The 23323-nt window shown below is 41.0% G+C and overlaps 1 protein-coding gene across 3 annotated transcripts in view; it reads right to left on the bottom strand.

Annotated features, from left to right (window-relative positions):
- LOC121962653 (sodium-driven chloride bicarbonate exchanger-like) overlaps positions 1 to 22574 on the bottom strand; it is a 57062-nt gene extending 34488 nt beyond the window's left edge. For all 3 annotated transcript variants that reach the window (XM_042512884.1, XM_042512885.1, XM_042512886.1), the window contains exons 1-3: positions 22276 to 22574; positions 19825 to 19854; positions 2467 to 2548 (exon numbers count right to left, since the gene is read on the bottom strand). In XM_042512884.1, the coding sequence (XP_042368818.1) occupies positions 2467 to 2548; positions 19825 to 19854; positions 22276 to 22323 (160 nt within the window). In that variant the 5' untranslated portion in view covers positions 22324 to 22574. The remainder of the gene's footprint in view (positions 1 to 2466; positions 2549 to 19824; positions 19855 to 22275) is intronic.
- Between the last annotated feature and the right edge of the window lie 749 nt (positions 22575 to 23323).

The raw sequence follows: 23323 nt of genomic DNA, 5'->3' as shown, positions 1-23323 counted from the left end.
TTGTTTTATTTTCGTAACTCCTGTGCTTAACTTTTTTGACAAAAAGTTCCCCCTGAAAGAAAAGATAAATACATCATGAATGATACATCTGTCAGCTTCAGCACTTTCCTGATCTAAAAACTTCTCTTAACAAAAATACTTTTTATTATCTCTATCTGTCTGTATTACTTAGAATTGGTTTCTGCTATTTGTCTGCATTAACTCTTTGAAACAAGAAACAAGGCAACAAGCAACTCATCAAGAAATGTCCCAAAAATTAGGAAAAAAAGTTACAAGAGAATTATGTGAAAATAAGCAAAAAAACACTGAAAAGAAATTAGTGAATGTTTCAAGAAAATACGTTTTTTAAAAAAGTTATAAAGAAACTTACCTAAGGAGAAAATTACCTTAAGAAAGTGCTAAAAATAATCTAATCTATAATTATACGAATTATAAATATACTTTTGTGGACATTTTTCCCTAGTTTAAAAAAAAATAAAAATCTAGTAATAATTTCAGGTAATTTTTCTGTCACATTTTACAATTTTCTTGCATTTTGTGGGACATTTTTTTTCCAAGTTGCTCTTTCTTTTTATTCCTCATGTAAATGATATTGATCCATGTGTTAAAGGGTAAATGTTTAAATAATTGCTTTTGTTTAAGTTTATTTTCTCCCTCCTAAATCGTGGAACAGACCTTTGCACATCAGTTTATGATCTCGATTTGAGAGGGATTCTGCTTTTAATCAGCAAAGATGAAAAAGCCGGTTTTCAGAACAGGCTCTGTGTCAATTCAGGATGCTGTCGGTGCAGAAATAGGCTTCTCATTCTCTTTTACGATGGATGAAATGCTGATGCAAACACACGTGCAGTGAATAAAGCCGGCACGCTTTGATGTTGCAGGACTCACATCAAAACCTAATATCCATTTGTAATGATTTGGACAGGTGGACGGACAAGTTTTGTGCTCTGAGTGAGCTCTGCTGGCAGTAATTCTGCCGTGTTAGACATGTTTAGTGCCGTCAAATTCGGCTACTGCTTGACTGCAAATATAATGTAACAGCCCATTAATTAGGCTTGACTACAAAAGGAAAGAAAACGGGGCCAAAGATACAAAGAATACCAACAACAGCTTATTGTACATTTTGTCTTTTGTTTTCTCTGGTCACTGACGTTTCTATAACATCCTATTAAGCTTCTGTAGCCTGCTGACATACAAGAGGAACACTGAATCACTTTATTACGGTAAATCTACGCATGATGACTGGTTTTGCACTGAAAATAAGGCCGCACTAACTAGCTGTCAAATGTGCATGTACTGTGATGACGCCATATTTTGCAAAATGTAACAACATTCAAAAGGTCTGATACCGATACTTTGACGAGGCTGCGGTGATAGTTTCAGCAAGTGTGGCAAAAGGTGCCCAAACATTTTCATGGATAAAATGTCCATGACTTTTCAAGTACCAATAATGATTTTTTTTTCTCATGCCCCATGTTTTTCAAACACAACATGATTTCAGCAAGCTGGCATACACGAAGGGTGAGACGTTCCGCAGGGAGAAAATAAACAATCGTACGTGACGGTCAGCAGAGCGTCACACATCTTAGAGCTACGTGGCAGTGCTTGCATTCAGGAGGGTGCCAAAATTACGCCCAGAAAAAGTTCAAATGGGTCATCACGATCTAAAAAATGCAGAATGCATGCAGTCAATTGGACATCAGAGGACCTTTGTACACCCATTTATCAAAAATCAGCTGGGAGAGAGCTTGTTGCCACAAGGAACAGACATTTTATAGAGATACATTATGATGCGTTCAAGATCTGTTCAGTAAAAATGAGCATCAGGTGAAGGTCAACCATACCGATCTCATGATGTATTCAATGTGATCTTGTAAAATGTAGCTTTTGGCGAGAAACTTGAATAAATACAGCTGTTTAAAGGAGAAATTTGTCTTCACAGCAACATAAAATAGATATTAGAGAGGGAATTACGATAAAACCTGTAAAAGTTTTTGCTCAATTTAAAAAGGATGGTTTTCACGTGAAATAAGGTCATTTTAAGGGTTATTTCATAAATGTATCTCATTTATTTGTGCTCATTCAATTGTACTGTAATGAAGAGCTTAATGACTTTGAAACAGTTTTTTTATAGTGCAGATTTTTGTATTTCTCTAGCACAAAAGATGAAAGGTGAGACAGAACGCAGGGAGAAAATGAGGAATCGTACGCAACGGTAAGCAAAACGTCACAGATTGACGCATATTATCGCTATGTGACGTCAACAGCTACATAAATTGTGTCTCTTCTCTGGGTGTCTGTGGAAGATTACTGTAAAAATGTCATTACACACAACATAACTCCATGATTTTTCCAAAACTTTCAATAATTTTCCCATGACTTTTCCAGGCCTGGAAAATGTGACTGTGAAACTTTATGTTTTTGAAGTTACCAACTGTAGCGTTAATGATCAGTTAAGGGTGTTACCTTCTAGTTCTTCCTTCTCAAAGTTGGTGTTGAGCATGGAGCGAGTGCCCCCGCGGTCCACCACTGCCTCCTCATCAGTTCTCTACAAGAGACAGGAGAGGACGCATGTTACACACACTTTCACTCCAATACAGATTCACACACATACAAGAAGATATGAAGCACGCTGATGTTAACACGAGCTGACACATGACACTTGATCAGTGTTAATAATTAATGTCAGTACGTCTAACATTCCCCAGCGCTGATGTCTGACTCTTCATGGACACACGTCCGTCCAAGGAGCCTTTCTGTCCTCACTCAAGCAAAATCCATATTTCATCTAAACGCTACAAGTTGTTACGTAATTGCCCCTCACCAACCCCCCCCTCCCCCCTCCCCCCTCGCCTAGTGGGAAGATGTGTCCTGAAATGAAAACACACAAAACTCAGCATCATAACTTCCCCCGACTGTCACCATGGCAACATAAGGCAGCCAATCGCAATTTAAAAAAAAAAAAAAAAAAAAAAAAAGCCACGCTCATCTGCTGAGTGCCAGATAAACAGTACACAGTTTTTGAGTCACGGTTTTAACAGGAATACATCATTGTGCATTAGCTTGAAATCACATAAATGCTCCACCACCTACACCTCCGGCAAGATGAATATCTCAGGAAGTGGAGCAGAGTTGGGGAAATAAGGACCAGTGCTAATGGATGCAACATTGTGCTTTTCTGGTTACTCTGTGCTATAAATAGCTCTGACCTTGAAAAATGAATGCTTACTCTGCTTTTGAATCTTTAATGAAAACACTGGCTTCTTATTCGTGTTTTCATTTGTTTTTCTCCAGCATGGAAACAGATTGTGTAAAAATGTATTGCTGCAGAGCAAAAAAAAAAAATCACACCTACATGTCTTTATGTCTGAAGCAATCCGAGTTATTTTAGCTCTTTTGATCACTTCCAACAGATGACCTCAAGCCATATCAACTCTCCGATCAACACTTATCAACTCAAAATGCGCGCCACTGAAAAACCCACCCTGATTAACACGGAGGGTTTAGTAATAACATGCGTGTCTCCAGCTGGATCATTAAGCCAGTGGACAGTGATCAGACAGTTTTAGACTGAGACAGATGGCTTTCTGTGGTCCTTCTCACCAAATTCAAAAAGTTGCTGCCCAGGAGCTTCACGCCGTCAATGCCAGGACAAAAAGTTTCCATGGTCTCCGTCGTCTCCTGCCTCCCTCCAGTCTGTGTGTGAGTTGTGTTTATCATTAGGATCATGTGTTCTCTGCCCTCCAGACGTCCACCATGTATTTGCTGTCCGTGTTCTGCATCAGGTCATTAGTGTTGTAACAGGTCATTAGGTGTTGTTCTTTTTTTTTCTTTGCTAAGTTGAGTCACTCTGTTACTTGTTTTTAAGCTGACCTGAATGTAAAACAATAGAAGTCCACAAAAAATAGATAAGGGAAACGCTGGACACAATGTTCAAGATTGTCGGGTTTTCCTGAGACAGTTTACTTTATTTTGTGAGTGTATAAACAGTTTGAAACCCTGCATTAGTTTTCTCAGTTACAAAGTATAATTCTTTTTTCCTTTTTTTTTTATAAGCAGCCAGTCGATTTACAAAAAACACACCTACATAAACTTTACATAAAGTGTTTTTTTTTTTTGGGGGGGATTATAAATTGCAACAAACTCAAATGCTTAACGGTAATGAATGAAAAAACAAGCCAAGAAATTAGTTAGCATGTAAAAACGCGAAAGCACAAGAGGATGGATAGATTTCTATAGACGGCTATCTCTATTATGTGAAGGAATATCTTAAATATCTTAAAATCAAAGTCCCACTTTAATCAAAATTAAGTGCTTTATGATAAACTAGGTTGATAAATAAATAAAAACAAGAGAAGAGGAGAAAAAAATAGGGGGGAAGAAAACATCATAGTTCAAGTCAATTTCTTTTACGAATCAAGACAGACATCTCTATTATGTCCAAAATAAAGAGAGAATAAATTAATTTAAAAAATAATACACAAATACAATTTTACTTGTTATTTTGTTTACAAACACAAAAAGAGATATTAAAATAAAAATGAAAATTAATTGCTGGTACCAAACAACAGTTTGTACATTACAAAACAATTGAGAGGGATGTTAGTATTCAAATTATGCACAGGTTTCTCACAAAGAGTCTCTCCGGGTTTCATAAAGTCAATCCATATTGACCATACATTGGTGAATTTATCTTGTTGTTATCTCAGGGAACATATCAATTTCTCAAATATATAAATTTGATGAGCTTTGTTTATCCAGTCCTGAATCTAGGGAGCCTGGAGCTTCAGCCACAATGTTTCTCTACATGCCCACGGTGCAAAGAAGAAGTACAAAGAGAAAATACAGAATAAGAAATATGTACATTGAATTAAATAATAAGAAAAATATGAGACAAAATGTATATGCATACCTACAGATGCTTTATATATGTGTAATATGGTGCAATGTGGTGGGTGCAAAGGGCAGGAGGTTTGCATTGTACCAGGTAAGATATTATTATAAGATAAGATATTATATGAGCCTATACTGCATGTATTCCTTAATAACGTACCATCTGACCCTTACACGAGACACTTTCTGCAAAGCTGCATTTCTAATCCGGTTTTTCATCAGATAATGAAATTTTCTACAGTAATTTAATTTTCTTATTTTTTAATTTTAGATTTTTTTGGGGCATTTTCCCTTTATCCATAGGACAGTCACAGAGAGACAGGACCACAGGTCGGACTCAAACCTGGGCCTGAGCTAGAGGTGGCCCCTATAGGCTTTTTTAAAGGGAACCAATGTGAAACTAACTTCCTGGTCGGCCTACAGAAAAACATCATCCCTGGGGAACTCTATAAGGAGCAGAGATGAGATCACGTTAATCTGCTATACATGCTTTCAGTCCTTTCAGTCAGATTTGCCTACATATGATTTATGGGCAAGATATGAGTGATAATGCCATTAATGGATTTACCACTATGGGAATGTTTGGATGAGGATGCAGCAGTGATTACACGATGGTCTTTGGTTAGTTTATAATGCAGGCATAGAGAGTGGAAGTACGTCTGCCTGAGCTCAGGATTTTTTCATTTTGGGCTGCAGATAACTGCATCAAATCATAACTGTCACAGGAGGGATGGGCTATACTGTATTGTGACGAGCTAAAGGTGGCTGATGCTGGCCATCAATCCCTGATCCCTGAGAGATTAAGCAAGAGCGCTGGTTGTACATCACTCTCACACACAGACACACACACACGCCCACACACATGGCAAACCATGTGAGAAACAAGCCGAAGCACAAAAGGAGTGTGTGGACAGATGCAGAGTGCTGACATGGTGGGCTTACTGTATAGAGCAGAATTAACAGAGCAAGCAGTCTCCCAGACATGCAAGCACACGCACGCACGCACACACACACACACACACACACACACACACACACACACAGGCCCAGATGAGGATTCATTATGGCGTCCCAGTAGACAGACTTCCCTAGATTTCCCCTGACAGATGGTTAATGGTAATCTCAGATACTTTGACATTTTCTTAATGTGTTAATTTGTCATTGTCCGTGCTGCTGCATTCCAATTTACTCTGATCCGACTCTCCGCAGACTGACCGCTGCACGCCATCTACTGTGAGAGGAATCACAGACATAATCAGCACTCGAGACAGAGAGGTAATATCCCAACGCCAGTGTGGCCAAACTAACTAAATAAAGACCTGACAAAATTGCCTATTAACTAATAAATGTCTTGGTTTTCGGCTTCGTGATGGTGACGGCTGCTAGAACATGAGTGTTTGTGACAAGCCTCGGGAAGGAGCAGAGGGTTGGCCGAGCGCGTCCTCGGGGAACCTCCCTCGGTCTCACTAACACAGTGTGTCCCCGAACCACTACACTCATGTAAACACAGCTAGTGTGCAATTCAAAGCCAGAGCATGAGGATTTTAAAACCAATGTTGCGTGATAGTGAATTAGACTGTGTGCAACCTCATCCGTCTATCTAATACATATCCAACAAGTACATCAATAGCCATCAATACAGTCTCCCACATCTATCCTGCATCTCCCCTGCATTAGCACTGCAGTGGTCACTGCACCACTGTAGATCAAAGAGTGAAAGGCAGACTGTAACACTTGAATCTATCGAAAGTTCACTCACTGAGGGAAAGAAACAGTGTGGCTGTATTTCAGTCTAAAAACAACAAAGTACACACACATTGATATACTGACTATGATCAGGTGTTTGGAATAAGTCAGTTAACAAAGGGATACTGCAGCACAGTAATACCCAACTTCCAACCCGCGGGTCAAACCTGGCCCCTGACAGGGTGCTGTGTGGCCCTCGAACCACCTTCTAATTCACAATAAAAAAAAAAGTGATTCACACTGGGAATTGTTTTTTTATTTTTAGTATACGTAAGGTGCCAGAGTGCATGAAACAACATCAATATAGAGCTTGTTGATCAAAAAAAGTGCCAGTTTAGGATCCCCCCCAACAGAGGTCCTGGATAAGTCCATATTGTCCTAAAATCCTAGAAATGTCCTTAAATACTTGAAACATCCTAAAATCCTAGAAATGCCCTAAAATCTTACAAATGTGCCTAAAATTCTAGAAACAGCCTAAAATCTTTAAAATGTTTGAAAAAACCCTAAAAATGTCCTAAAATCCTAAAAGTGCCTGAAAAGCTTACTAACGTGCCCCATTTCTAGAAATGTCTTAAAATCCTAGAAACATGTGGGGCTGCTGCCACTGGCCCCTGGCCTCCTGTCATTTTGCAAAAGTGGCCCCTCAGTAAAGCAAGTTGAGTTTCCCTGCTTTAAAATGAAAACAAAGGTATGCTGACAAACCCTGGATGTCACAGATGACCTCTGACCTTTTCATATAACTCACTGTGGTGAGTGTAGAAGCTGTCTGCAATGATAAATCAAATGACACGGTTAAAGAAGTATTTCACTGCTGGACAGACGGTCTTTTCATAAAACTGGGCTGTCTCTGCAGTAGAAAGACAGAAATGCTTGTGAAATTGGTTTCTAGATACTTCAGAATAAGAATGAGGAAATAGTCTATCAGTGTTTCAAGGGTTTAGTATATACATTGCTGAGATAGTCAACATCCTCAGCAATCCTCATAGTTCAAAGCTGTCTTAACTGAGATGAACTTCCTGCATAAATAAAGCCTAAAAACTAAATATTTTAATCTTTTCGAAAGCAAAATACAAACACTGTGAATCAAAAAGAATGAATTCCACCTCTTTCCTCAGCTGATCAGAAAAAATGACATATCTAAGCCTGATGTGATGCCCTCTCTGACCTTTCCCAAACAAAGCTCTACCCTGCTCAGTACGACATGAGCCAGAATCCCCTGCCCGCAGGTCCCTGCCTCTATTTATAGACAGAGGTTTCTCTACCTCATGGTGCTGACCCCAGACCAGCCCAGAGAGTCGCATCACTGCTTGCCAATCTGGGTTGAGATTAATCTGCCAGCCTTTAAAACCTTGTCTCTGACCGTGGGATCAGTGATGGAGGGCCCTGTGTGGCGGAGAGAATTAAATCAGCCGTTTCTCGGTTGGCCCGCCGGCCACTGATGAAGGTTTCAGGGGGGACGGCAGCAGAGAGCACGTGACCAAGACTCCAGGGGAGTCGGGATGGGAGATGTGGAGGAGGGGCAGACATGTGACCGGCATGATGAATAGGTGCACGCTAACATGGATGTACATTATGTCTACATTTTTCCACTGTGAAGCTTTTTTTTTTTCCATCATAAGCCTGTTTGCTTTCCTGTGTTATTGATTTGAACACACAGTCCTACATTCACTACTTATATGCACGGCATGTACACTGAATGCAGCACATGTACTGTACACACAGGGACACGCATCCTGCACACAGTTCCTCTGCAGGCAGTGGTGTGATGGGGCGGAGCAGTGCGGAGAAACGAGCTATACACAGGGGAAGAAGAGGCGCAAAAGGCTTCAGGCCTGGACACGAAGCGAGGACCAGAGGATGTTCTCATGTCGCTCTGTGTTAGGAGTTCATGTGTGTGTGTGTGTGTGTGTGTGTGTGTGTGTGTGTGTGTGTGTGTGTGTGTGTGTGTGTGTGTGTGTGTGTACTGTATGTGCTCACTGTGCAAGCATTCGTGCAATAATGATGGGAAGTAGAGCATCATGACCTTGAAAAGACCTTATCTGATTTTGATTCAACGCACATGCTGTCGATGGATACAGTATAGCTTCAAAGTCAATATCCTGCACTGACACGGACAATCTTGCTCAGTTGTTTTTGGTGTTTATTTTTGATTTATTTCATGCAAAATGATTTCTTTCTCATCATTCAAAGTTGTTTCTGATCTGGCACCTCAGTCGCTACATTTTATAGAGTCCTGCCCTCAAGTTAAGTCGGGGGCTACACACCAGAGCCCTGAGGGTAAATCCCCAAAAAATGTCCCAAAAACAGCAAAATCAGAAATGACAGGCAGAGAGAAGAGTCTCTGCAGACACCGCCACATACTTCTATTGGGTCACAACTGATCATGGGTTATATTTATGGGTGGGTTTTTTTGTTGTTTTTTTTTTAAGGAAAAACTTACTCATTTTGTCTTTAAGGATTTCTTGTCAAGAAACTATTTGGATTTTGTTATTTTTAAAAGGTCTATCAACATAAACGCATGAATTGCAATGCATTTAAGGTCCATACATAACAATGGTTCTATGAGTACCCATGAGTCTCTCCTTTAAAAACATGTCCATGCTGTTTTTATGCTTTCATGCAACATGTCATTATGGACTTCTTAACTGTTTCATAATGCAAAATAACAGAATTGAAAACGTGATAAAACAATGCTGTTATTTGCAATTAATTCTGCAATTACAAAATTAATCATCTGACAGCTCTTATTATCAATAAATTTATTACAGCAATACTAGTAGGCTTTTGAAAGAAAAAAAAAAAACCTTCTTACGAATAAAATGTTAAATTCACAGAAGATAAAATGCACGCTCAATCTAATACGCTCCAGGTTTGTGCAGCTAAAGCCTTGTGTGTTCAGGTATGATTAGTACCTCATGGTGGCAAATATTAGCAAACTAACTAACAGATACTGTGAAACTGAGATGAGAGCTGCAGTTGGTAACTTTTAGAAATATAACTTTTCTTCATAATAACTAAAACTGAAACTATATACAAACACAGCAGCACATAAAAACAGAGGCCGGGTCACAAACTTTCTCATTTCACAGACTAAAATATGTTTCTGAAAACATATGAGGCAAGAAATAGGCAGCGCAGTAACAGAATCGTATGTATATTTGTTCGGCGCTGCCTCAGTTTGACAGTTTGACCTGACGGCTGACAGTTCACTTGCTTTGATCGACATGATTGACCGCTGCATTACAGCCTCCACTGCTCTGATTGATTGTTCTCGGTTAGCTGGGGAAGATTCGAGTGATTGCCATTAGAATCAGTTAGAGGAGGAGAGGCGATATGATTTTTATATGATGATATGATGATCTGTCTCATGCAACACTTTGTGGATATTAGAGTTGTCAAAAAATCAATACTCTGGAAGAGGTAAGACTACTGCAACAGTCAAAAACATAAATATAAAATTATAATAAATATTTAAAAATAACTATAAACTATAAAATGGGTTCTTTAAGAAATGTTAACTTAAGAAATGGCAATTTTTTTTCCTTATTTTTCAATAAAATGTTGTGAGGGTTTTTTTGTCTTTATTTTCTTGGCTGTTTTTCATAGAATTTTTTTTTTCATTTATCATAGCCAGAAACTGTAAAATTAGAAATAATTGCTGGATTTTCAAATCTGTGACGGTCCTTGAACATATCACGTGGCACGCTGAAATTACGAATTATGAATTGAGGTTGAATTTGTTATGAGCTAGTGGGGCGAGAAAAAAAAAAGCTTAATTTTGGGTCCCTGAAAAGTTAGGGAAAAGTTTCAAATTTTTTTCCTGCTGCTTAAAAGCATCATTCTGGCAGATCTTTTAATCAACATGCTCTTTGCGATGCATTTTCAGACCCGGGGCCACCCAGATACATTCTATACGAAAGAATGACCCGAGGCATTTCTTAACCAATCCATCCGGCACCTCTCAACACCTGACTCCGTGTCCCGACCACTCTTCCTAATGAGTTTCATGCCTGACATTGTTCAACAGTGCCCGCGGAGGATCGAGTGATTGCCCCGAAAAGGGCCAACAAAGCCAGCGTATCCTCAGGATCACCAGGCAGCCTCCACTCTGGCTTTTGTGAACACATCTGATGACCAACTGCTGAGCTGAAATCGAATCAACGATCGTGGGAAAGCAAAAAAAACATCCAAACAGAACAATCTCTCCTCTTTCACGTACACACACCTACGCTCACCGTCCTCACTGCACTCAATACTGAATATTCATTTTTTGGTCGTGACCTGACATGGGACAAAGGATGACTAAAACTTGCGGTGTACCCTTGGCGTAATCCTGTACACAACATCGTGTGGTGTACTTTCAACGGATACAGTCCAAAAATAAACCCAGCCAAGAGTGAAAGTGACCTGAAATGTGTGTGCTTGAACTCAGAGGAACATCCTGCTCCAAAAACAACCCGAAGAAGGCTCATTTTCCCCCATCTCACACATCTAAAATCTCCTCCACAGTATGCTCCAGTTTCCCTCTGACTCTGACCTCTCTGTCATGGTGCAGTTAAAGGTGAACGCCACTCACTTGAAACTCCTCCAGAGTGACAGCCGAGTCAGCGTTCGTTCACATGTACAGTAGAGCGCCCAGCTGTAAACCGGAGCCTGAATTTGATTCGGCTTGTCATAGCGGTGTTCAGCCTGGAGCTACTGTCGTGACAGTCAATGGGTGACTGACTTTGTTGACGGATGTTGTTTGTATGACAGCAGGAATTGTTCGAGGGTACTTTTAATGACTACGCTGTAAAATCTGACGTGTTGATCTTACTTAAAAATAATCCTGAAAAAGGAAATATGACTGTAAACTGATATTTATGTTTACTTTATATCTAAGTGTTACGTTTTCTTGAAATGTTTAACTGTTGTGAAGTTGCTGCATTCCATTAGAGCCTGCATTACACACTGGGGGTGAAAAGTGTGAAAGAAGTCAGCGTTACAGAGGCAGCAAGAATCTAACAGGCTCAAAGATATCCTGACATGACTTACAGCTGGAGCACTTCTTCAGCTCGGATCTGAATTATCAGTCCAAAAGATAAACAACTAAGTTAAAAACACTGTGTCTGTTCTGCAATTTATAAAAGACTGTGCACATAAAAACGTAAGGCAAGATTTTGTGCCCTGGATAGCCCAAATTTGTGAAAAATCTATGAAATTCCCTGGGATACTCTGCTCCTGATGATCATGTTCATCCCTACACACACCTCCTGACATATAAATACAGCAATCAACTATCAGCGCTGTGACAGATTTAGAGCATGCTCGTAAAGACAGCAGAAGTACTACGGCAGCAGAAATGTGTTTAAGGCAAAATTACTTCCAAATTAGCAGTGGGAATACAGAATAGAGAGAAAAATAAAATGAAAAACACTATTATTTTTTATTAATATTTAATTATTCATGTTTGGGCCCGGGCACCAACCGGTGCGAGGACCCTCTTGGAATGCAAGGAGTTATTATTTTTCTCCACAATGAATCCCATTTTTGGAGGTCTCAACATGCCTCGCACGCACCTCCAGCCTGGCAAAAAAAATTGTATTTTGGTGGTTTCGGAAATAGGCGTGGCAAAATGGCTCCACAGCGCCCCCTAACGCGTAGCCCAAATGGCCAGTTTCACCTACAATTACGAAATTCGGTACACTTATGTATCATGCTCAGACGCACAAAAAAGCCTGTTGGACCCACCCCCCAAACCCAAAAGGAAGTCAGCCGTTTTGAATTTTGTGCTCATTTTTGGCGATTTCAGGCCTCGTACTTTTGCGAACTCGTCCAACAGGATGTCAAAAACATGTGCGGTGTCTGGAGGTTTGGCTCAGTGGGTAAATCAGATGATTTGTTTGCCTGAGGTTGCCGGTTCAAGTCTTATCTGGGACAGGTGACATTTGACTTTGATGGCATAAATAAAATAAAATATCCGCTGATATATCTGTCTGCTCTGATATAAGTCATCAATGACGTACCTTACAACAAACACTTCAAACTGTTAAAAAACACACGCTTGTCCCCTTGTCTCCTGAATGATCTCATAGTCTGCAGGCGAGCCCTCTAACCAACTGAGCTAAACCTTCAGACATTTCGGCTGTGTTTAAAGTTGCACTTCAGACTCTTCTCTGAGAAGCAAAAACTAACCTGCCCTGGATAAGGTTCAAACTCAACACTCCAAATAGGTTTTTTTTTGTTTTAATATTAATTAATTAATTAATTAATTAACATGAAAGTTTCATGGTTTGGTCTACAAATTATGTACACCAAGATTACGTGGAATTTATGTGCCCTCAAATGCAATCTAGTGGGTGCTGGAAGTACTGTATCATGTGAAATACCTTACTTCAGGTACCAAACTCTCTGCGTGCATTATCCAACTTTCACAGAAATGAACAATCGCTTTAGCTGAAGTTCACCTAGACATACGTGGGGGTACGAGGGCCCTGTCATCGCTGCTTGCAGCTTTAATTCTTATTGGATTTTGTTTTTAGAATTGAGAACTAATGCTTTGGCTATTCGTGTTAGAGATACAGTAGTGGATTAGTCTGCAAAGCAACAATAAAAGTCTCTTTAGAAAAAAATCATATCTTTTTTCATATTTCCACCAGCACGTGGGAGAGAAAACACAAGGCGTAATGGAAAAAAACATATAACGTCAGTGCAACACTGGCTGGCCATATTAACTATCAGGTGATGTTATCTTTCATACGTAACTAGTTATAAAACAACACAGAGGACGTCTTCAAGTGTCAGCAACACCTGATTTGTCCGGGAGCTTTTGTTCCATTTTTCTGGCCAGTATAAATCACAGACATATTGATTCTCACAAGCTCCTTTCCAGGAATCTGTGCACATGATCTCAGAGAAGCAGATATGTGACCTCCTTTCTGTGTTCGTCAGAGATCTCTCCTGAGGCTTCCACATCGTCAGAGATGATGAATGTTTACATTACTATAGCATGAGATGTGGGCCAGAACTTGCACTCTGAAAATCATATCAGAGGTTGCACGCGTTCTCCACAGAAAGCTGGGAAAATAACCAAGCAGGTGGCGTTTCATGCAAAATCCATACGACTGGGTTTTAATGTAAATCTGTCTATTTATTTTCAATCTGCTTTAATGGACTTTTTACTGTAAATGTGCTAGAAACCAGATTCTATAGCGTGTAGCTAGCTAAGAGGGGAGATGGATTAGCAGCAGCTGTACAAGCCCTGTGATTGGCTCACGGCTTCTGTTGTCATGGTTTTCATCCCTACAGATGGCCGTGGTTACCGTGGCAATGGCAGCAGGATCAGCATCGGCAGCATCACAGGGAAGAATATGCTAAGTATGCCGGGAACATTTCTACATCATCACTTCTCTCTAACCTTGTGGGACAGAGTGAGATATGGAGGGTGAACGCTGCCCTCCATAACCAGCGAATGAGACTGAGAATCTTCAAAGATTTGAACTAGCAGGTAGGAAAACTTTCTGCATGTCCCAAAAGCACAAAAAGACCAGAAAACATGTATAACAACAAGCCCAAACACAAACATATCCAGTGTTCCTGGCTTTTGTTCGCCAGTTTCCCCTCAGAGATCACCGGGGTCAGTACTGCGAGTATAAGCTCCTCTCTCGCCCCAGAATGACAGTCCCATCTGTCAGCCAACCTCCGCGGGACCTTTCACATGCACATCAGCACAACTGGCCCTCACTGCAGCACAAGAGGCGAGCCTCCCGCAGCCCATCAACTATATAAGCATTTACATCATGCGGTTAGAAAATCACATGCAAGCTTTTTACAGACAACATTGGTGATATATAGCCACCGTTAAATCTCAACAAGAGTGGATCCAAATCAGGCTTGACTGGTTGACAAATGTATATTTGTGCATGTTGCCAAAATTGCCGAGTGGTGGCTAACTGTTTCCAATTTTAAGTACAGCAAAGTCGACAAAATGCGAACCCTCTTCCAGCTTGATTACTTTTGCAAGATTAGAGTGACCTACCTGATAAATAAATCCTTTGTTGTGGTCCACTGAGAGCATGGTGTGCCTCCTGTAAGGTTGGGGCAGGATGCCCGCTAACTCCCCTTGTGCTTGCAGCAATGGTAAGACAAGAGGCTAAGGCTCAGGGCCTGAGCCCCACTCTGATCTCAGCGTGTGTGTTTGGGATTGTGTGTCAAAGTCAGAGAGAACAGCAGACAAAGATAAAGTCAGCTCCTCTGCTGGGCCATTAGTCGAACCCGCTCCTCTCCTCGACCGCTCTACTCAGCCGCTCTTCCCATGCTGGAATATGGCAGCAGCCTCACTCCTCCACGAGCACAACATGAAAACAAAAGCAGGGAGCTCAGCGCAGCTCCGACTCTGCCTCTCCCTCTGCCGCCAACGGCTTTCATCCAGGGTAGCATCAAATGTTTCTGACAAGCGTCCATCCGCCAATCCCCCCAGAGAGATTAGCGCTCTGACATCACTGACGCTGTGCTGTGCACAGTTCTGCTCTGTAGCTCTGTTACCTAAGAGAAGCCTTAGGTCGCAGGGAGTCAAACAACACCATCCTGTCTGAGGGGCTTCACAGAGCCCCGGTGCGCCTGACATGTGCCACAGTCACTACACACCTCACGTAGAAGCAGCAGTAAGCAGGGTTGGCATTGCAGCCACACTGTATATGTGCATCTTTATGTGTCTGAGGGTGCGTGTCTGCACAACCTACCTGAGGCAAAGAGGCTGCTCTCTGGCTGTAGTGCATTGTCAGCGAAACTGTGATCGAGGCATGGTGTGCTAGAAACAGATACGGAGGAACAAGCAACTATTTCTGCTGCACTGCCTGAGCAGCTGTCATGTGCTTTATCTGATATTCCTTATTGTGAGTTTTTAATGGCAAAGATGATGTGTGGACAGAAAAATCACCCTACAATACAAGATCTGATTTTTCTGTGTCTCTCCTCATCTTACCATCTGTCTCTCACGTTCTTCATCCAGCTCTGTACCCTCTCCCTCTACCTACCTCCATGCCCTCTTCACCCTCCTCCCCACTGACACTGCTATAATTAACCATGGAAAGGGAGCACAGCCGGTCTAGGCTCCTAGCTGCGGTGGGGAGGCTTCCTGCCTGCCTGCCAGTTTTGCACAGTTGGATCAGCAAGTCAAACAGAGATTTCACACTGATCCAAGAACACCACGCTCAAAAGAACAAGCCCGGGCTCCTCCAGCAGACTTCCTCCGTCTGTTCTCACTGATCTGCTCCGACCTTGCCAATCAACCAGCCCCTAACTGGACAGCCTGGCAGAGAGCCGGCTGTTATGTCAGGGTAATAATTAGGACCACAGCACTCAAGTCCAAGTCAAATCCAGGACCAGGTCCAATCAAGTTCAAGAAGTTGTTGACAGAAGTTTAATGCCTGTAAAGAAGATCTTTCTCTGTAGCTGTACCACAAATCATACCATAGCCACAAAAAATACTGTCAACTGCTCATATAATCATCTACAGGAGCAGTTCAAACAAGGTTACTTAGGTACACTAACAATGAAGCTGGAGTCAGCCGCCAATAAACTGACTGGAAACGGGAATTAAAAGACTGTTTCTAGTCCAAATTAAGAAATCAAATCAACAAAACACAAGCAAATTAAGAGAATGTCTTCACTAATTTAACAACTCTTGCAGCGTTTTAAGACAACTCTGCAAATACAAAAAAACCCACAAGGAAATACAGAAACGTGCTGCAAGTACCACGACAAGATAACCACTAAAGTCTAAGTAACCACTAAGTCTCACTAAAAAGTGATTCACACAGTGAAGTTTTCGGAGCGGCCAAACAGTGAAACTACATTCATCATGTGATGCCATGTGGCCCAAAAAGACTTTTCCATATTATATGGCGAAAGAGATTTCTGAGTCTATAACCTAGCAGATACATTTTCTTAACAGTCATCTCAGTCCGATAAAATTGAGAAAGTCGAGAGAAGCCGTGCTATTGCATCAGTTCATCCCTATTCAAGTCAATGGAGTGCCAAACCGTAAGTAGCCACTTCAGCGTAAGTCTCCAGTGCTAATTTGTGAACTGTCTAATTCACAATAACACATAAGGTGCCACAATGCATAGAACAGCATCAAAATAGAGCCTGTTTATCAAAAAAAGTGCCAGTGGAGGATCCCTTGCACCCCACGACAGAGGTCCTAATATCCTTAATATCCAAAAATCCTAGAAATCTGAGAAATGTCCCAAAATCCTAGAAATGTTGTAAAATCTGAGAAATGTCTCAAATCTGAGAAATGTCCTAAAATCTGAAAAATGTCCTAAAATCAAAGAAACATCGTAAAATCCAAAAAATGTCCTTGAATCCGAAAAACATCCTAAATACAGAGAGATGTCTTAAAATCTGAGAAACGTCCTAAAATCCTAGAAATGTCTTAAAATCCTAGAAACTAAAATTTGAGAAATGTGTCAAAATCCTACAAACATCCTAAAATCTGACACATTTTCTAAAATCATCGCAATGCCCTAAAACCCTAGAAATGCCATAAAACCCTAGAAATGTCCTAAAATCCTGAAAACATGTATGGGGCTGCTGCAACTGGCCCCTGGCTTCCTGTCATTTTGCATAAGTGGCCCCCAAGCAGAGCAGGTTGAGTATCCCTGCAAAATGGGATGATAACAAACTGCAAATAGTTTCATTTATGATTTGAAACAGGTCAAAATAAGCTGCAGTACGATGGCACGAATAGTATTTGAAAATGTAAACAAATCCTTCTTGTAGTGAAAGAACGGACAGCAGTAACTTAATTTTAACTGATTAAGCAAATTAAGCAAAGTGATTCCTTTTATAAGTTATGTCAACAAATCCATCAGGTGATGCTACTGAGCCCAAAAAGATTTTCTTACATCGACTTCAACTGTGAAAGAGACGTCTGTAAATCAATGGATACATTTTCTGAGCGTCACAACTCCCACAAAATGACTTAGTGGGGCGCTAAACCATAAGTTAGCCAGTCATCTGACAAAGGCTGTAGCATGTTTGCTCGATGTGCCCAACGATGCAGAAGATCAAGGTAATTTCACAGCAGGGAAGTCAAACTTTCATGGCTTCACACTTCACCGAGCAACTCTGCATCCAGTTTTCTTTATACATTCATGGTTGCATCAGGGCAGCTAGTTGCTTTTGTGACATTTCTCTGCAGCACATTTTCTGTAAGAGATTTATGTTGCAGAGTTGAAGTTTTGCACAATTTTGTCAATACAATGTTTGTCCTACAAAGGCTTATTTTTATTAATTTGGTTGGTAGTTCATACTGTGACTGCGTTTTTGAATGTGCATTGTTTTCTTTTGTATGTAGCCAATTTTAGCCTGTAGGCTATAATTCTTCTCTGAGGACTTAAGCAGAATTGAAGCATTATTTTACATTTGTATAGTGCCATTCTGTTGTGTTGAAATTTGTAGATTTTTAAATTAATATTGTGATGGAAGGAGCATAAGAAACTGCAGTGTGACTGATTAAAGTCGATATGAGTAGTGGAGACAGAAAACTTAAATTAATGCTGTTCCTACATGTGTGTATGCGCACACACAAGAACTTTATGACCTACTTGGGCCACCCCAGTCAAATCTGGAAAGCATTTCTTCTCAATGCTCTGCACATGTTTTCAAATTTCTGACAATATTTTCTTGTGGTGCCTGTGTTTTGTCTATTTGCATGGTGCATTGAGTTCTCAGGGCCACAATGCAAATAATAAGATAATAGCTATAACTTCATAAATAGGGTACAGACATAAGATTGATATTAAACTTCTCTCTCACTTTAAGCAAGAAAGTTAATAGCGTGTAAACGTATTTACCAAAATGTTTTCCAAGTGCTTCTCTGGAGAGAGTCATCTGAAACAAACTATTATACTTAATCTAGTTCAAAACATTTGTTTCAATGTAAAATTGCTAAAGGTTACACAAAATATTCTATACTTCTTGACTTTTCAATAAGCAGCTTTATGTCCTATAAAACGTGGCTTTATTTAAGAAGGTTTCAATAAACATTGCCACCACTTGTACAGTTAATCAAGCACATTATGTTTAAGGGGTTCATGTCAAAATAAATCTACATTTATCTAAAGACCTAAGATAATCTATTTTATGATCGTTACATTAAAATAATCTAAAAAGTAACCTCAACTCCCGAGGAGTACAAGGGTGAACACAGTTATCGAACAACAAAGGCGGTAAACATCACCCTGCATCCTCACGATATTTGGGAACATTGAAGTCTTACGGGGAGAAAATGAAGTTCTATTAAGTGGAGGATTCACAGTTGAGCCACTGGCAGGCACTTTGTGCTCGGTCTTGTCCTCAGTCTGGCTCACAGCCCAAAGTTGCATAAGCAATATTTTGTCAGAACAGATGACATGCATGCATCAAAACTCTTCTCCGCGACTGGCTCAATTGCCTGTTTACGCTCGTATCCTGTGAGTGCTTCGAAGCAACTGCACTTAATTCCCATTATCTATTATTATTTATTTAGCCAATGTGCTCTCAGCCTTGCGTGGCTGCCAGATGCATAGTGGCATGTGTGACAATTGTGTCTAAAAACACACAACATCTGCTTAACAAGCTGGCTAATGAAAGATATACAAACAAATACTGTTGTGCAATATTACCGTAGATTACAGATTATAGAAAACATGGATTAACTGCAAAATGTGATCAGATCAGAGCATGGAAAGACTACTGCATGGGGCCTATCAGGCCCAGGGGCCCATGGTGTCAGGGGGGCCCACTGACCTTTTAACTAAAAATTTTGGTCAAATTAACAGGTGCTGACCAAGAAAAGACAAAAAAAACCAAAAACAGCACAACTAAATGCAAGGGAACTGCAAAGAGACACAGTGACCTCAAAGTGATCTCAGAGACACAGAAATTACTACAAAAAGACAAAAACTGATCTCAGAGACACAAAATTACCTCTAAGAGAGGTGTGAGTCAGCACGTTTCTTATGACCTCACTTTTATCATTCCTGCCTTGGCCTTCATATTTCTTATTTTATTGTTTTTGTTATTGATTTCCTGATTGCATCCCAGCTGGGTTTTCAAACTAGTCTTTAACGAGTGCTGCATTGAGTTATCATCGGTATTACTGAGCAAATCAATATGACTTTTTTCACGTCAGATGAAGAGAATGAGAGATGTACTCACCACATCTTTATTTTCTTGGGGACTTTGCTCCTGCAAGTCAAAGAACAAAATAAACAAGTAAGACAACGGGACACAACAAGGCGTGTGGACACATTACTGTAGAAAACTCAAGTGTCCCTACATGAAACAGTGGAGAAATAAAGCACTGTAGCTGCATAATGAGGCATTCAGATGGAGTCCTTCCTGCTGTAAATTAAACACGCTCTCATGCGTGACCTTGGGAACCTGGTAACATGTTAGAATGGGGTACCGTTTTTTCTGGCATTGTTTTGCACTGAGGACTCCCTGAAATTCTAACACCTCACATACCCATACACATCCTGGTGAAACCATGACAACACATTCGCTTGCTGTGTAGGCGGAGGGACAGTGGGGACGTAGCAGTGAGTTACAATGACAGAGACCACACTGCATAGAGACTGCGGGGGAAAACTGAACAGCCATCCCACGCCACATCAGCCCTGCTGTCAGGCTTCAACTGTAAGCTCTGGAAAACTAAGACCTCATGTAACACGTCCGCAAATAGAACAAGGAGAGTATTGATTTGCCTCCAGAGCAATCGTTGCTTTTAAACATGGTGAGCACAAAGCAATATATTTTTTTTTTCATTATCTCTCTCTGGCATTGACAGTGCATACAAGGCGGCGGACATTTTTTTTTTCCTTCTCCTGCACCTGAATGCTAATGAGGAGAGGCTGACCTCAGACGCAGGCTCTGCCTCCAAGTGTTTGAGACGTTTGAGATTCTGCCGGCGGGCTCAGGGGCCTCAGACCTCAGGGGATTCGACCCCTCTGACCCCTACTGTAGTCCATCAACATGTGGGGGAAGCTCAGATAGAAACTCTCTATCACTCAAGTTGATGGTTTGGGATTTTAACAGGGGCACGTCTAGGGAGCGGCCTGGGGTGGCAACGGCCCTGAAATCTGAAAGGCCACCCCAGGACCCATCGCCTTATGATTGGCTAACTGCCCAGTAAGTCTGAACTGTTTGTAAACGGGTGCATGTTTCCTAAAAACGTTGTGAAATAGTGTGCAACAGACTTTGAGGTATGTTTTCTCCCGTTTGGTGAGTGTGTCAAAGGTGTGCCGAATCAGCTGTGTCATGTACTTAAACCAAATTCTGCTAGATTTTTACTTACTGTTTGTACATTTTTTGTTTTATTTCACACAATGAACATATAGCATGTAACTGAACTGAGTTCTACCCTGCCGTATTAGAAGGCAGTGCGCCTGCGTAACACAACATGGTGTTCAACGTACCACCGTTTCTGTTGAAATATACGTTTTGCAACGTTTTGTCAGGGCTAGACGTGGCCCTAAATTTCCATTTATAGGTGCTTAAACCTCAGAGGCAGTAATGTACCCGAGTCATGTCTAGCCTAACTAATTTTACCCACAAACAAACTGATACAGGGGCGGTCTCTAGCTCAGTGAGTAGAGCATCCGCTCCACGTAGGCTGAGTACTTGTACTTGTACTTTTTACTTTAGGAGGAGCAATTTAATAAAGTATGAAGGCTTTATTTTACGTTTGTTTGGTGTCACTGTTGTGTTGTGATTGGTAGCTCTATTCTTTTTTTAAACTAAACTATAACAGGAATGTAAGACACTGTGATGTTTGTTGTAATTAAAGAAGGTATAGGTAGTTGAGACAAACATGTTAAATTAAAGCTATGTTGACGCATGTTCCCGCAGCATGGCTCGTACTTCATGCCCAACCTGGGTCACCCCAGTAAAAAAAAAAAAAAGTCTAGACACGCCACTGCCATAATGTGAAAGAATGTGATTTTTATACATTTCTGCTCTCAAATTGCGCACAAATAGGCCAAATTGGTTATGAATAAATCATAATAATCCAGTGAGGCTCCTCATGGACAGATGCAAAACAGTGAGCTGATTAGATTATATCAAACTGATGAGGCATATCTTTCCCGTCTCCTCACTGCTCAAACACTTCATGCTCCCATCTCAGCGCTGTATACATACAGCAACAGCTTGATCAGGTTTCATACAGAGTATAAAAACTGGGTCGACTGGTAAACCCTGTGATTTGACTGAAAGGCAACACATCAAAGGAGCCTTATCATGCAAACACATAACTGTAGCCGCTGTGTAACATTGTAGCAACCTGTGCAGTGCATCACAAATCCCATCTGTGTGTAGGCGTTTGTGGTGAAACCGAGATAATTGCTTGGGCAAATATGAACTGTGCACGCTGCGAAAACACCAATTTGGTCAATTTGTGGTGCGCAACGTCCATGCTTGTCACGATATCCACGCGACACCAGTAAAGCAGTCAAAATATGGGTCATTTTGACGCACAGATATTGAATATGAATCATAACGATGATCTCGAGTGCTTTATTCTAAAGAGAATTTGCTTCCATTCAGCTTTGTCTCAGAGTCAAAGCTACATTTTATGAAACTGAACATAACAATAGCGTGTCGATCTACCGTTGGTAAGAGCGGCTCCATTTGAGCTCCTTGATCCGTGATGTCCATCTTTTCTTCTCCTCAGCTGCACAACAGCAAAGTCGAGATGCGCTACTCCTCTTCTGCCAAACGCTGCTTGAAGACGGCTTTCTGTGTTTTCTTTTTTTCCCCTTTCCCCTTCACATTCATCGGCCGGGTTTTCTCAAATGGAGGTGGCACAGCATTCCCGTCCTGCCCTACATAATTTACGCATGGAGGAGGGAGGCAGTGCTTCCCATTACACGCGTTCAAGCCTGGACGCGGCGATGATGAGGCGCACAAGTGAGACGGACTGTACTTCTATCCAAGGACTCATTTGTGACGACTGTTCCAACATAATTGTGTATTTGTAGCCACACAGATATGTTTTAAAATAAATAAGTGTGTCTCTTATATGAAAAATCTCTTGCAATTGTCTGTCTCTTGACAGGAGCGTGTGTGTCACGCGATTTTTTAAATTTAAAGCGACCTGACGTTTCATGCAAACATCATTCAGTCACCAAACAGATGAAATCCAGTTAATAACCACTCATGTCATGTTGCAGTGTTTGCCCATGTGGATTTTCTCAACCACTGGCCTGCGCCATACAGGCCTCACTGTTAGAACAGGTTGCCATCACTATGATCAGAATCAATCCTCGGCTGTAAATACAATATTGTATGATCGATCAATTATGTCAAATGTTCTGTGCGACCCAAAAAAAAACCCCACCACCAACAGCAGTCACGCACCGGCCATCCTGTCATTATGTGAGGCTGCAGCACGCGATGGTGCACCGGCATCAGCATCCAGATTACACAAGGATGCTGCTGCGGGGAAAGTTATACACTGGCGCCCCCCTCTGGTCACACGCACGAAACGTCAATTACACACAGCACAGATGCACTGCAAAGAGCATTAGTTGGAAAAAACACTGGAATTTCATTTCAACAATGCAATTGTGTTATCCCAATTACGTGGTTCACAGTGTAATGCTATTACCTGAATGACACTATTACAAATAACCGTGATTTAAACGTTTTATTGTCA

This window comes from Plectropomus leopardus, chromosome 24 (genome assembly GCF_008729295.1).
Source record: "Plectropomus leopardus isolate mb chromosome 24, YSFRI_Pleo_2.0, whole genome shotgun sequence".
NCBI classification, from domain to species: Eukaryota; Metazoa; Chordata; class Actinopteri; order Perciformes; family Serranidae; genus Plectropomus; species Plectropomus leopardus.
The sequence above is the reverse complement of the archived record's forward strand: the minus strand, read 5'-3'. Positions and strand labels throughout refer to the sequence as shown.